The sequence below is a fragment of the Salvelinus sp. IW2-2015 genome, linkage group LG5 (assembly GCF_002910315.2).
Source record: "Salvelinus sp. IW2-2015 linkage group LG5, ASM291031v2, whole genome shotgun sequence".
NCBI classification, from domain to species: Eukaryota; Metazoa; Chordata; class Actinopteri; order Salmoniformes; family Salmonidae; genus Salvelinus; species Salvelinus sp. IW2-2015.
Genome location: NC_036844.1, coordinates 33,450,247 through 33,464,333, shown reverse-complemented (window position 1 = coordinate 33,464,333; position 14,087 = coordinate 33,450,247). Strand labels below are relative to the sequence as shown.

General features: G+C 42.1%; 1 protein-coding gene across 2 annotated transcripts in view; it reads left to right on the top strand.

The window, feature by feature from the left end:
* Nucleotides 1-275: 275 nt before the first annotated feature.
* The window catches only part of LOC111964388 (mitogen-activated protein kinase kinase kinase kinase 2-like), a 29,576-nt gene continuing 15,764 nt past the window's right edge, over nt 276-14,087 (top strand). For both annotated transcript variants that reach the window (XM_023988281.2, XM_070443719.1), the window contains exons 1-20: nt 276-498; nt 2,178-2,235; nt 2,774-2,864; nt 3,485-3,549; nt 3,888-3,943; nt 5,417-5,464; nt 5,677-5,719; nt 5,855-5,927; nt 6,017-6,148; nt 6,313-6,375; nt 6,483-6,564; nt 6,720-6,830; nt 6,987-7,065; nt 9,205-9,263; nt 9,373-9,419; nt 9,518-9,556; nt 9,773-9,806; nt 9,898-10,111; nt 10,277-10,383; nt 10,483-10,524. In XM_023988281.2, coding sequence (XP_023844049.1) covers nt 406-498; nt 2,178-2,235; nt 2,774-2,864; nt 3,485-3,549; nt 3,888-3,943; nt 5,417-5,464; nt 5,677-5,719; nt 5,855-5,927; nt 6,017-6,148; nt 6,313-6,375; nt 6,483-6,564; nt 6,720-6,830; nt 6,987-7,065; nt 9,205-9,263; nt 9,373-9,419; nt 9,518-9,556; nt 9,773-9,806; nt 9,898-10,111; nt 10,277-10,383; nt 10,483-10,524 — 1,536 coding nt within the window. In that variant the 5' untranslated portion in view covers nt 276-405. The remainder of the gene's footprint in view (nt 499-2,177; nt 2,236-2,773; nt 2,865-3,484; nt 3,550-3,887; nt 3,944-5,416; nt 5,465-5,676; nt 5,720-5,854; nt 5,928-6,016; nt 6,149-6,312; nt 6,376-6,482; nt 6,565-6,719; nt 6,831-6,986; nt 7,066-9,204; nt 9,264-9,372; nt 9,420-9,517; nt 9,557-9,772; nt 9,807-9,897; nt 10,112-10,276; nt 10,384-10,482; nt 10,525-14,087) is intronic.

Here is a 14,087-nt window from a genome sequence, read left to right as displayed (position 1 = left end):
CCCAGGGTTTACTACCTACCCTTTTGTGTGTGCGTGTGCGTGCGAACGAGAGGATTATTATCACAAATATTTTTTTACTGAAATAGAAAGAAAATATATTATATAATTTAAACAATAACCGAAATGGGGACCAATTACAATTTTTTTTGACAAGGGTTTGTGTCACTGAAAAACCCAGAATGTAGATTCTGTTTTTCATTCACGGGCAACAACAATGCCTTATTATTTACAAAAATGTCATGGCACTGGTAGGCTGCCGTTCTCTGAGCATCACAAGGCTGTATAGCTGCCATTTTTATTTCAGCTTTTGCTTCTGATGGTTTGTTGCAGAGGAAGTGCAGACATCTGGATAGGAATCATATAATTAGTGGCTAGAAGGCACTAGTCGAGACATACAGTGCTGCGATGGATGCAATTGGTGTTTCCTACTCAAACCCATTGGAGGACTACGAGATGATTCACCGAATCGGTAGTGGTACATACGGAGACGTATTTAAGGTAGGCCTATTTGAAATAAACCATGCTCTGATATTTTGCAGTCCTTTAGTGAAAACTATGTCTCCTTCGTAGGCTACAGGATTTGTATCCACCCCCCGAATTATAAGATTGTTTTGATATGGCTGTATTGGTATACCTGAGCAGACGCACCTGTTTGATTAAATGGTTATTAATATCCCTAGTCTGTTCTGTCGACGGGTTGCAGTCAACGTTTAAAAACAGAATGTGATGGTTTTATTAATCAAGAGTGATATAAATTGTTTTGTGATAAAAAATAAAAAAAAAAAGGTTAATTTTTCCTGATATAATGTTGCCAGAAAAGTGATATTTCACCATCCAGTGGTGTCATCAATTTGTGCATGGAGGCAGGCTGCATGGTCTCTCTCCATAACTGTATTGATTGTTTGGTTGTCATGTGCACAGAGTTTAACATCAGAATGGCTTATGTCAAAACAAGGCTCATTGAAATGCTGAAAAAGCCTTTTCTCTAGGTCTACGTGGTCATTTGTTGAAAAAGGTCCAGTACACCAAATTATGAAATGTACTCCACTGTTGAATCTTACAGTATGGTTAGCTGAGATGGTGACTAGAAGGGAGCAGTTGGTAACAGGAAACTAACAATGAGTTGAGACAGGAAGAAGTGTCATCCGTGAGAAACGCGCTGTACACACGAAGCCAGTACCCTGACCTATAGCATAATATATGGAATGGCCAGCAAATATAGTATTTTCACTGCAGCTTCACTGTCATAGCACATGACACCCAAGACACCCTTGTAAAGTATTGGAGAGAGTTCTGTAATGAATGTACTTTTTCTCATTGAAAAAATAAAATGAGTAGATCATTATGAAATTAGGGAAGGATTGGTTGCCTAGGTCCTGTTTGGTAAGTGATCTTGATCAGACATTTGCAATAATAGCCGATGAGGTAAAAGTTCTGCTGCAATATGATACATGCCTTACATCTCCGGAAATCTTTTACTACAGAAACAAAACAGGAAGTGAYTACCGTTCCGTAACAGATGTCTTTTTTTCAAAAGTAGCAGTTCTTCTATCGGRGACTGACACAAGCCTCATTGTTCCCGGGTGGCTGTTTGCTGCTTTGCTTGGTAACATAAGCATTGTTGTCTGTATGATCTGTAGACCAGTGGAAGCTGCATAGGAGAGGACGGCGTATGATAATATCTTAACGAAGCTAATGGAATGGCATCATGATCTGTAGATCAGTGGAGGCTGCAGAGGGAAGGACAGCTCATAATAATGGCTGGAACAGAGCTAATGAAATGGCATCAAACACATAGAAACCATGTTTTTGATACCATTCCACATATTCCGCTCCAGCCATTACCACAAGCTCGTCCTCCCCAATTAAGGTGCCACCAACCTCCTGTGCTGTAGCCATACAGTGAGGGTGTTCTTTCCTTTATCACCCAAGTTTTCTCAGAAAAAGAAAGTGTGAGCACAAGGCCCACAAATAGGATAATATATCTGGAAATCTTTTAACTAGTGATGCGTGGTAGGCTACTATTCCTTTTCCCATTGTAGAACTGAGATCCTGTGACACTCATGACTTCAAAGGTCATGTCACTACCTATAAGGTTCACAGCAAGAAGTGAAATCACAATGTCATATGATCAGAAAAAAAAATCAAACTTTTTTTGTACTTTGTCTTCTCTATAGGCACGAAACATCAAGACATCCGTGATCTCTGCAATCAAAGTTGTAAAACTAGATCCTGGTAGGATATTTATCCCAAAATGTGATTGTGTTTTTATCTTAAAGGCCCAGTGATTCTCCTGTGTTTAATATATATTTACACACTATGAGTTTGGAATAATAGTGTGAAAATTATGATTATGCCCTTTTATAGAGTTGTTTGAAAGGACTGCCTGAAATTTCTGCTTGTTTTGATGGGATTGAGTTTTGGCCTGCCTGGTGACATCACCAGGCGATACGTTAGTTAATACACCAACATGAAAGAGGGCTCCAAACCTATCTGCCAATAACAGCTAGTTTTCAGTTTTCCCTTCCCCACTCAGACCACTCCCAGACAGTCCTAGCTTAATTCTTGCTTGAAAAATTATCTTTGCGAAGAAGCTATTTTTGATTATTGTTTTTCAATTAAAATGGTCAAAAATCACAGTAAGGTACTTAATTGTTACCCAGAAATGATATGATTTTGAGATAAAAATGTCTGCATTGGACCTTTAATCACATTGTGGTGAAGTAGTGATATTCCAGAATTTGAATGAGTCTTTTCTCGTCTCTCTCTTCAGGTGATGACATCTTATCTATCCAGCAGGAGATTACCATGATTAAAGAATGCACTCACAAGAACATTGTGGCCTATTTCGGCAGCTACCTCAGGTTTGGTCTGCAATCAAACATTACGTTGAAACTTGATATGAAATGCAATGAGGTATTCCTTTAATAGTGGTGGGAAAAGTACCCAATTGTCATACTTGAGTAAAGGTACTGTACCTTAATAGAAAATGACTCAATTAAAAGTGAAAGTCACCCAGTAAAATACTACTTGAGTAAAAGTCTAAAAGTATTTGGTTTTAAATATACTTAAGTATCAAAAGTAAAAGTATAAATAATTTCAAATTCCTTATACTAATCAAACTAGGTGGTTTATTTATGGATAGCCAGGGGCACACTCAAACACTCAGACATCATTTACAAACAAAACATTTGTGTTTAGTGAGTCTGCCAAATCAGAGGCAGTAGGGATGACCAGGGTTGTTCCCTTGATAAGTGTGTGAATTGGACCATTTTCCTGTCCTGCTAATCATTCAAAATGTAACAAGTACTTTTGGGTGTAAGGGAAAATGGAGTAAAACGTACATTATTATCTTTAGGAATGTAGTGAAGTAAAAGTTGTAAAAAAAAATACCCCAAAAAACGACTTAAGTATTACTTTAAAGTATTTTTACTTAAGTACTTTACACCACTGTCCTTTAACGGTATGCCTCTTTCTTTGGTAGAAATAACAAGCTGTGGATCTGCATGGAGTACTGCGGAGGAGGTTCCCTGCAGGACATTTATCATGGTAGTTGGAGAACAAGTCACCCCCCCCCCCAAAAAAAAGATAGTGTATCAGAGCCATGTATTAATTTTCTCCAAATCATATATAAATACATGGCTCTGGTGTATATGAATGGCATCATCCAGTGTTCAAGTAAAGATTCAACCAGGAAATAATGTAAAAAWTATATATTTACCCCAAATATATGGGGGATTGGAAATGATGCAGACAATTACATTGATGGAATCCGCAATATTAAAGCTGATCTATCCCTTAAAATAAATGATATCAGTTACTACTGTGTACATCATTCATTTTTTTAAATGATGGCCCTGACATACAACATTTTTATGTTTCAATAGTTACTGGCCCCCTGAATGAGAGGCAGATTGCATATGTGTGCAGGGAAACACTACAGGTAAGCATGAAATTATATGCAGCTTTATTCATTGGCTGAGGCGTTCAACCATTTTCTATTGTGAAACTTTCCATTTGGATGTAACATTATTTACATTCTAAATTCATAAACATCATGCTTGACTGTTGCTCTGAGGTACAGTGCCACAGTCTAAAAAATATAGGTGCAAGTTGGAACCAAATAAGGTTCTTGAGAGCAATGCCATAGGGCATGGGTATTCAACTCTTACCCTACGAGGTCCGGAGCCTGCTGGTTTTCTGTTCTACCTGATAATTAATTGCACCCACCTGGTGTCCCAGGACTAAATCAGTCCCTGATTAGAGGGGAACAGTGGGGGYAAAAAGCAGTGGAACTGGCTTTGAGGTCCAGAGTTGAGTTTGAGAGCCATAGGGTAACTATTTTAGGGTCTCCGAAGAACCATTCAAAAATCCAAACCAGAAATGTTTCGGCCCTCCAGGACTGGAATTGAATAGCCCTGCTGTAGTATTTTAAGCTTTATTTGCATATTTCTCAGAGTGCCTTTTGAATGAATTTTAGAGTTACCAGTACCACCCATGACTGTGTTTGCTACTGAGAGAGCCATGGTTGTTGCATTCATTCATCCATAGTCCTGTGGCCTTCACAAAGTGACAAAACAATACATATTTCATAAGGACTTATTTTTAAGGGCCTAGTTTTACCCTAATACAGTGGCCTGAAACTCATAGTTTACAGGCCACATCAAGCCTCTTAAATTACATTAAGCTGGCTTGCAAAGTGACGTGTAATTCCTATTGGAATCCAGCCAGAGTGGGGATATCCAACATTTTAGAATTTTTATTCACATGCAACCTGCATTCAGAATGACTACCAGGGTTGAGACGATTTAAGGTATGAGACTACCTTAAACATCTTAACTGGAACACTAACTGATGCAGTAAGTCCAAGTAACAGATTGGAATAGTTTAGAAAAATGTATGTTATATATTTGAGTAGCATGAGATTCAATTAATCAATCAATGTGCATGCAAAAACATAGATATTGAAACAAACAATTCTAAAAACCAACCTGCAATAGAGCATTCTGGGAAATATAATAATTATGGGCGTGGTTTTAGTTCAACTCTAGTTATTAACACCAACACTGAATGTTTTTTACACCAGTGAGTGGTACTTTAATTCTTTACAGTGTTAAATACACTTTTAAATCAACACTAGAAATGTTACACTGAAAAATCACCTTTAGTTAAGATGGCCAAATTAGCTGTGTGCTATGAAAGGAACACATCTGCAGGCTTCCATACATTTCAAGAACCTTTTAGAATTCTAAAGACTCATAGATGCCATGTCAAGAACCCCCCCCCCCCCCCCCCCCCCCCCCCCCCCCCCCCCTAAATCAAAGGCTCTTTATCAGGCAAGAGTTCTCCATTTATTCCCATTTTAAGAACATTCATTTTTTTCAGTGCAGTGTTATTGGGTTTTCTGTGTTTGCAGGGACTCCATCACTTACATGAGACTGGGAAAATGCATAGAGACATAAAGGTAATGTATAGAATCCTGTTGGATATAAAACATGTAAACAATTTACTCTAACCCTCATCTGAATTGAATCATTTTGGTGTGGCGCGTTGGAACTACTCCTTCATACTTCGAATATTTAAGTGTAGATGTGTGTGTGTCTATTCGGAGCTGTGGACGGTCCTCATGAGAGAGCATGAGACGGTGCACTCATTGTCACTGTGCGTTTTTCACAGGGGGCAAACGTTCTTCTGACAGAGCGAGGAGATGTCAAACTGGGTCAGTGACTGTCAACCACCCTCACACTGTCACTCACTCTCACACATCCTCTCTGCCTCTCCCATAGACACACTTAAAAACAGATTTACTAAAATACTTTTTCTCCAACTCTCTCACGGCATCTTTTTTGCCCAGCGGATTTTGGCGTTGCAGCTGAGATCAACGCCTCTGTTGCCAAGAGGAAGTCATTCATAGGCACGCCTTACTGGTGAGTGATCTAAGTTCATCCATGGTACCAAAACAAGGCCATTGATCATGGTTTACCATAGTTATCCACGGGCAGCTTTGCTCTTCTAGGATGGCACCTGAGGTTGCAGCAGTGGAGAAGAAAGGTGGCTACAACCAGCTATGTGACATCTGGGCAGTGGGCATCACTGCTATCGAGCTGGCAGAGCTTCAGCCTCCCATGTTTGACCTGCACCCCATGAGGTGAGGGTGCCGTTGCTGGGATGTCACCTCTCATTGTTATCAGTATACAGATTAAATCTAGTTTCATCTATCCAGTCATATTAACAGATCAGAATTTGATAATTATCACTGCATCATGTTTCATCAACAGGTTAAGTACATAAGATTTTGTTGTTTTCTTCCAGAGCCTTGATGATGATGTCAAAGAGCAGCTTCCAGCCACCCAAACTAAAGGACAAGACCAAATGGTATAAGTTACTTTATAGTTAAAAAGTCATATGAGCTACAGAACCGAAAGTATATACTGTGAGTGTCTAGGAGCCGATGTGGTAATAACCAATAACTATCTGTTTAGGTCTGCAGACTTTCACAGCTTTGTGAAAATATCCCTCACCAAGAACCCTCGCAAGAGGCCCAGTTCGGAGAAACTMRTACAGGTACTACCTCAGAGTTCCATCCTTTTAGAGGAGCGCAACAAGATGGCATCAACGTTAATAAAAAAAAATGGTGAATTCATGTCCCTAGTGGAAAAACTGTTCTGTAGTTCTTCGGGTGACAGACACTCCCCACATTATCTACGTTTTCTCCTCAGCACCCCTTTGTGAGTCAGCTGCTGACCAGGACCCTGGCCATTGAACTGCTGGACATGGCCAGCAACCCTGTTCTGCAAAACACACACACTATGGATGAGAGTGATCTTGACGTGAGCTTGTCCCCCTCCCCTATCCTATCCTCACCTTTCCTTTCCTGAAATGTATGCTTGGGCACAACACTATATGATGTGGATTACTATACTACTAGGATGAGTATGTCACTAATGATCTCTATGTGTTGTGTATGTTGTTGTGTGGGTTTGCAGACATGCAGTGCATTCCCTGATAAGATCCATTCCTTAGCGAAACACCTGCCGGTCCAAAGGACTCCGTCTGAGGAGCAGTGTGAGTAACTACAGATGTAGGATCTTAATTTGATCCCCCTGTTCCAGGAGAACATTCCTGRAATGCAGGAAATGTAAAACAGGGAGTTTATTTGAGGTTCAAAAAGGCTTCTGAAGTTTGTAATTTGCGCTTAGAAATTTCAGAATTGATTTTCCCTCAAGAGAAATGTATCAACCTCTACAAAAATGTCTATTTAATTATATTCCAAATAACTAGCATCCTGTTGCTGCAGGATTGTTTTCCCGAAGTAGCAAACTCACCTACTCAAATTAAGATACGGCATCTGTATAGCCTCTCAGATCCTTGCCCTCTAAGTACAGCTCCTCAAGGACTCTGTTACTGATGAGCCATTGTTATGGCCAATGTAGCATTACATTACAGCATGCAGGGGCAAACAGCCAAGGTCAGTAGGACAAGAGGGGATAGTCACTGACACCAAGACTAAGCATCTATTTACAGAAAATGAAAGAGAGTAGTGTGAGAACAAGTGTGTTTTGTTTACCGGTATCTCATATCATTGTCATAACAAAAATATATGATTATGATGATAATGATGATGATGATGATGATGATGGTAATGATGATTATCTACTACAGAGTTTATTTCATAAACTCAGCAAAAATAGAAACGTCCTCTCACTGTCAACTGTGTTTATTTTCAGCAAACTTAACATGCTGAATCTTGTTATGTTCATACAAATATTTACGCAACTGAGACATAAACTGAACAAGTTCCACAGACATGTGACTAACAGAAATGGAATAATGTGTCCCTGAACAAAGGGGGGGTCAAAATCAAAAGTAACAGTCAGTATCTGGTGTGGCCACCAGCTGTATTAAGTGCTGCAGTGCATCTCCTCCTCATGGACTGCACCAGATTTGCCAGTTCTTGCTGTGAGATGTTACCCCACTCTTCCACCAAGGCACCTGCAAGTTCCCAGACATTTCTGGGGGGGAATGGCCCTAGCCCTCACCCTCTGATCCAATAGGTCCCAGACGTGCTCGATGGGATTGAGATCCGGGCACTTCGCTGGCCATGGCAGAACACTGATATTCATGTCTTGCAGGAAATCACGCACAGAACGAGCAGTTTGGCTGGTGGCATTGTCATGCTGGAGGGTCATGTCAGGATGAGCCTGCAGGAAGGGTACCACATGAGGGAGTAGGATGTCTTCCCTGTAACGCACAGCATTGAGATTGCCTGCAATGGCAACAAGCTCAGTTCGATGATGCTGTGACACACCGCCCCAGACCATGACGGACCCTCCACTCCAAATCTATCCCGCTCCAGAGTACAGGCCTCGGTGTAACGCTCATTCCTTTGATGATAAATGCGAGTCCGACCATCACCGCTGGTGAGACAAAACCGCGACTCGTCAGTGAAGAGCACTTTTTGCCAAGCCTGTCTGGTCCAGCAACGGTGGGTTTGTGCCCATAGGCAACGTTGTTGCCTTACAACAGGCCTACAAGCCCTCAGTCCGCAATCCGCCTCTGTCCGCAATAGGCTGAGAGTCTGAGCACTGATGGAGGCATTGGGCATTCCTGGTGTAACTCGGGCAGTTGTTGTTGCCATCCTGTACCTGTCCCGCAGGTGTGGTGTTCGGGTGTACCGATCCTGTGCAGGTGTTGTTACACATGGTCTGCCACTGCGAGGACGATCAGCTGTCCGTCCTGTCTCCCTGTAGCGTTGTCTTAGGCATCTCACAGTATGGAGTTTATTGCAGTTTATTGCCCTGGCCACATCTGCATTCCTCATGCTTCCTTGCAGCATGCCTAATGCACGTACACGCAGATGAGCAGGAACCCTGGGCATCTTTCTTTTGGTGTTTTTCATTGTCAGTAGAAAGGCCTCTTTAGTGTCCTAAATTTTCATAACTGTGACCTTAATTGCCTACCGTCTGTAAGCTGTTAGTGTCTTAACGACCGTTCCACAGGTGCATGTTCATTAATTGTTTATGGTTCATTGAACAAGCATGGGAAACAGTGTTTAAACCCTTTACAATGAATATCTGTGAATTCATTTGGATTTTTACGAATTATCTTTGAAAGACAGGGTCCTGAAAAAGGGACGTTTCTTTGTTGCTGGGTTTATTTTACATGTGTTATTCTGGATCATAATTGTATATGTGTGTTTTCCAGTTGATCTGCTGAAATGTGGGCCTCCCATGAGGAATCAGACTGAGCTCTCTCCTGACCTGGTGAGGATCTGTGTCTAACCTCTATGTTCTACAAACAGCATGTTGAACATAGAAAAACAATTCATTTATTTGTCACATTGTCAGTACGTGAACATATTTTCCCCAACAGGGATCGTATGACGAATGGAGCATTACAGGAGATGAGAAGAACTCACCGTAAGCCCTTATTTCTCACACTTCCTATGTGACGTCAGCCGTAATAAATCACTAATGAAAGCAACAATAACTGAATCTACTCTACATTTGAGGTGCAGAAGTCTACTGGAGTGTGTTGAGGAAGCGTTACTTGAAAGGTGAGGCTATAAGACATTCCATATACATCTCTTTATAGCACTTACCTACCTACTGCATTGTGTCGAAGGCAATAACACACAAAGGAAAAAAAGAACAAAATATAATTTCCATTACAAACAAACATACCAAGTAAAACAATACTGCACTTTCACACCATTAGACATGTTTAATTCCCATAACATAGTATATTTGTGTCTGTTTGATATTCCTTGCAGGAGGTTAACCATAAAGAGAGCGCCCTCTGCTGAGGTGAGAGAGAACTACAGACTATCATCAGCCTCTCAGGCACTCAACAATGTTTCTTTGGAACCACACCAGTYTCTGTGTTCATCTGTTGCAGCACTCTCCTGAAGATGAGGATATGGATAAAAGTGGTACCGTGAAGCGGAGTGCGGTCCTCAGCCCTGCCTTAAGGCATACCATCTCCCCATCCGCTGACTCAACTCCTCCCACTGTCACACCTCCAGTCACAGACTCCGCCCTGGCTGAACCCTCTTTCTTCAACTCCACCATCTTCTCTGACCTCTCCCTTTCCTCCAACTTCTCGTTTGAAGGTACAGCACCGCACACGACACATACAGGAACTCTAAAACAATCTATGACATCATCGCGTAWCAAGTAGTGAAATCAACTGCTTTTCATGTATACTATCTGCATGACCAATTAACCCATAATCCTGAGACGCTATGCCGCACTGATGGGTCTGTGTGTTCCTGCAGAGGGCAGTGAGCCAGAGGGACGTTGGCCGGGAGAGACACCCTACATGGCCCTGGGGCCCCCACTGTCTCCAGAATGGAGCACACTGAGGAGGAAAACTGAGGACTCGGTGAGACACTATCAACAAGTCACTGACAGCACTTTTCATTTAATATTTTGTGCACACATGATGACAGATTATCTATCGTGGAATTTGTTTTTTCTTCAGAGAGGTGATTGCCATGGACTTCCACCCACACCCAAAGTCCATGTAAGTCAAGATGTCTGGATATACAGCCACCAAAAAATAAAATACGTGTTTAGTTTTAATGTCATGTGCAAAAGTACAGTGAAACGCCTTTCTTGCAAACTCAAAACCCCAAAATGCAATAATCAATAACAATTTAATACTAGGAAAAAACACGAGACATAAAAACACAATAAGTAAGTAAGCATACTATATACAGGGTCAGTGCCAAAACCATATTTACAATGTGCAGGGATCCTGAACCTAATATTGTGTATAAGAGGTCATACAATAAGTTTTTTGTAGTGATTCATATGTTGAAGATGTAAAGAATATTTGCTGGTCTGTGGTGTGTAATGAGGAGCAACCAGACGTTGCACCTGACACATTTATAAAATTGCTTATTCCAGTTACCGATTAGCACGTACCCATTAAGAAAATAACTAAAAACTGTTAAATCTCCTTTTATTTCACCTTTATTTAACCAGGTAGGCTAGTTGAGAACAAGTTCTCATTTTGAAACTCGCGTACTGGCCGAAAATAAAGCATAGCAGTTCACACCATACAACAACACAGAATTACACATGGAATAAACAGAACTTACAGTCAATATACTGTAGAAAAAAATAAAAAGTCTATATACAGTATGTGCAAATGAGGAAAGATAAGGGAGTTAAGGCAATATATAGGCATAGTGGCGAAGTAATTACAATATACCAATTAAACACTGGAATGATAGATGTGCAGAAGATGAATGGTAGATGTGTGCAGAACATGAATGTGCAGTAGAGTACTGGGGTGCAAAGGAGCAAGATAAATTAATAAATAAATACAGTATGGGGATGAGGTAGATGGGCTGTTTACAGATGGGCTATGTGCAGTGATCTGTGAGCTGCTCTGACAGCTGGTGCTTAAAGCTAGTGAGGGAGATATGAGTCTCCAGCTTCAGTGATTTTTGCAGTTCGTTCCAGTCATTGGCAGCAGAGAACTGGAAGGAGGAGCGGCCAAAGGAGGAATTGGCTTTGGGGGTGACCAGAAAGATAAACCTGCTCGACACGTGCTACGAGTGGATGCTGCTATGGTGACCAGTCAGCTGAAATAAGGCGGGGCTTTACCTAGCAGAGACTTGTAGATGACCTGTAGCCAGTGGGTTTGGCGACGAGTATGAAGCGAGGGCCACCAACGAGAGCGTACAGGTCACCGTGGTGGGTAGTGTATGGGGCTTTGGTGACAAAATGGATGGCACTGTGATAGACTGCAAACAATTTGTTGAGTAGAGTGTTGGAGGCTATTTTATCGATGACATCGCCCGAAGTCCGAGGATCGGTAGGATGGTCAGTTTTTACGAGGGTGTTTGCCAGCATGAGTGAAGGATGCTTTGTTGCAATATAGGAAGCCGATAATAAGATTTTAATTTGAGTCTGGGAGGAGAGTTTACAGTCTAACCAGACACCTAGGTATTTGTAGTTGTCCACGTATTCTAAAGTCAGAACCGTCCAGAGTAGTGATGCTGGACGGGCGGGCAGTGATCGATTGAATAGCATGCATTTAAGAGCAGTTGGAGGCCACGAAAGGAGAGTTGTATGGCATTGAGCTCGTCTGGAGGTTAGTTAACACAGTGTCCAAAAGCGGCCAGATGTATACAAAATGGTGTCGTCTGCGTTGAGGTGGATCAGAGAATCACCAGCAGCAAGAGCGACATCATTGATGTATACAGAGAAGAGAGTCGGCCCAAGAATTGAACCCTGTGGCACCCCCATAGAGACTGCCAGAGGTACTGACAACAGACCCTCCGATTTTGACACACTGAACTCTATCAGAGAAGTAGTTGGTAAACACGGCGAGGCAATCATTTTGAGAAACCAAGGCTGTTGAGTCTGCCAATAAGAATATTGTGTGATTGACAGAGTCGAAAGCCTTAGCCAGGTTGATTAATTACGGCTGCACAGTATTGTCTCTTATCGATGGCGGTTATGATATCGTTTAGGACCTTGAGCGTGGCTGAGGTGCACGCCATGATCAGCTCTGAAACCAGAAATTGCATAGCGGAGAGTATGGTGGGATCGAAATGGTCGGTTGATCTGTTTGTTAACTTGGCTCTCAAAGACCTTAGAAGACAGGTAGGATAGATATACGGTCTGTAGCAGTTTGGGTCTAGAGTGTCACCCCCCTTTGAAAAAGGGGGATGACCGCGGCAGCTTTCCAAATCTTTGCAAATCCTCAGACGATCGAAAGAGAGGTTGAACAGGCTAGTAATAGGGTTGCAACAATTTCGGGCAGATAATTTTAGAAAGAGAGGGGTCCAGATTGTCTAACCCGGCTGATTTGTAGGGGTCCAGATTTTGCAGCTCTTTCAGAACATCAGCTTATCTGGATTGGGTGAAGGAGAAATGGTGGGGGCTTGGGCGGGTTGCGTGGAGGGTGGCCGGGCAAGTTGACGCGACTGGGTTAGGGGTAGCCAGGTGGAAAGCGATGGCCAGCCGTAGAGAAATACTTATTGAAATTCTCAATTATAGTGGATTATCGGTGTGTAAGTGTTTCCTAGCCTCAGAGCAGTGGGCAGCTGGGAGGAGGGTGCTCTTATTCTCATGGACTTACAGTGTCCCAGAACTTTTTTGAGTTTGTACTACAGGATGCCATTTCTGTTTGAAAAAGCTAGCCTTAGCTTTCCTAACTGCCTGTTGTATATTTGTTCCTAACTTCCCTGAAAAGTTGCATATCACAGGGGCTATTCGATGCTAATGCAGAACGCCACAGGATGTTTTGTGCTGGTCAAGGGTAGACAGGTCTGGAGTGAACCAAGGACTATATCTATTCCAGTTCTACATTTTTTGAATGGAGCATGCCTATTTAAGATGGTGAGGAAGGCACTTTAAAGGTATAACAGGCATCCTCTTACTGACGGGGATGGGTCAATTTCATTCCAGGATACCCCGGCCAGGTCGATTAGACAGGCCTGCTCGCAGAAGTTTTTAGGGAGCGTTTGACAGGGATGAGGGGTGGTCGTTTGATCGCAGACCCATTACGGATTGCAAGGCAATGAGGCAGTGATCGCTGAGATCTTGATTTTGAAAACAGCAGAGTTGTATTTGGAGGGTGAGTTAGTTAGGATGTTTATCTATGAGGGTGCCCGTGTTTAACGGTTTGGGTTGTACCTGGTAGGTTCGATTGATAATTCGTGTGAGATTGAGGGCATCAAGCTTAGATTGTAGGTTGGCCGTGGTGTTAAGCATGTCCAGTTTAGGTCACCTAGTAGCACGAAGCTCAGAAGATACGATGGGGGGCAATCAATTCATATATGGTGTTGAGGGCACAGCTGGGGGCAGAGGGTGGTCTATAGCAAGCGGCCACGGTGAGAGACTTTGTTCTGGAAAGGTGAAATTTTTAGAAGTAGAAGCTCGAATTGTTTGGGTACAGACCTGGATAGTAAGACAGAACTCTGCAGGCTATCTTTGCAGTAGATTGCAACACTGCCCCCGTTGGCAGTTCTATCTTGGCGGAAAATGTTATAGTTAGGATGGAGATTTCAGGGTTCTTGGTGGTTTTCCTAAGCCAGGATTTCAGACACTGCTAAGACATCCGGGCTG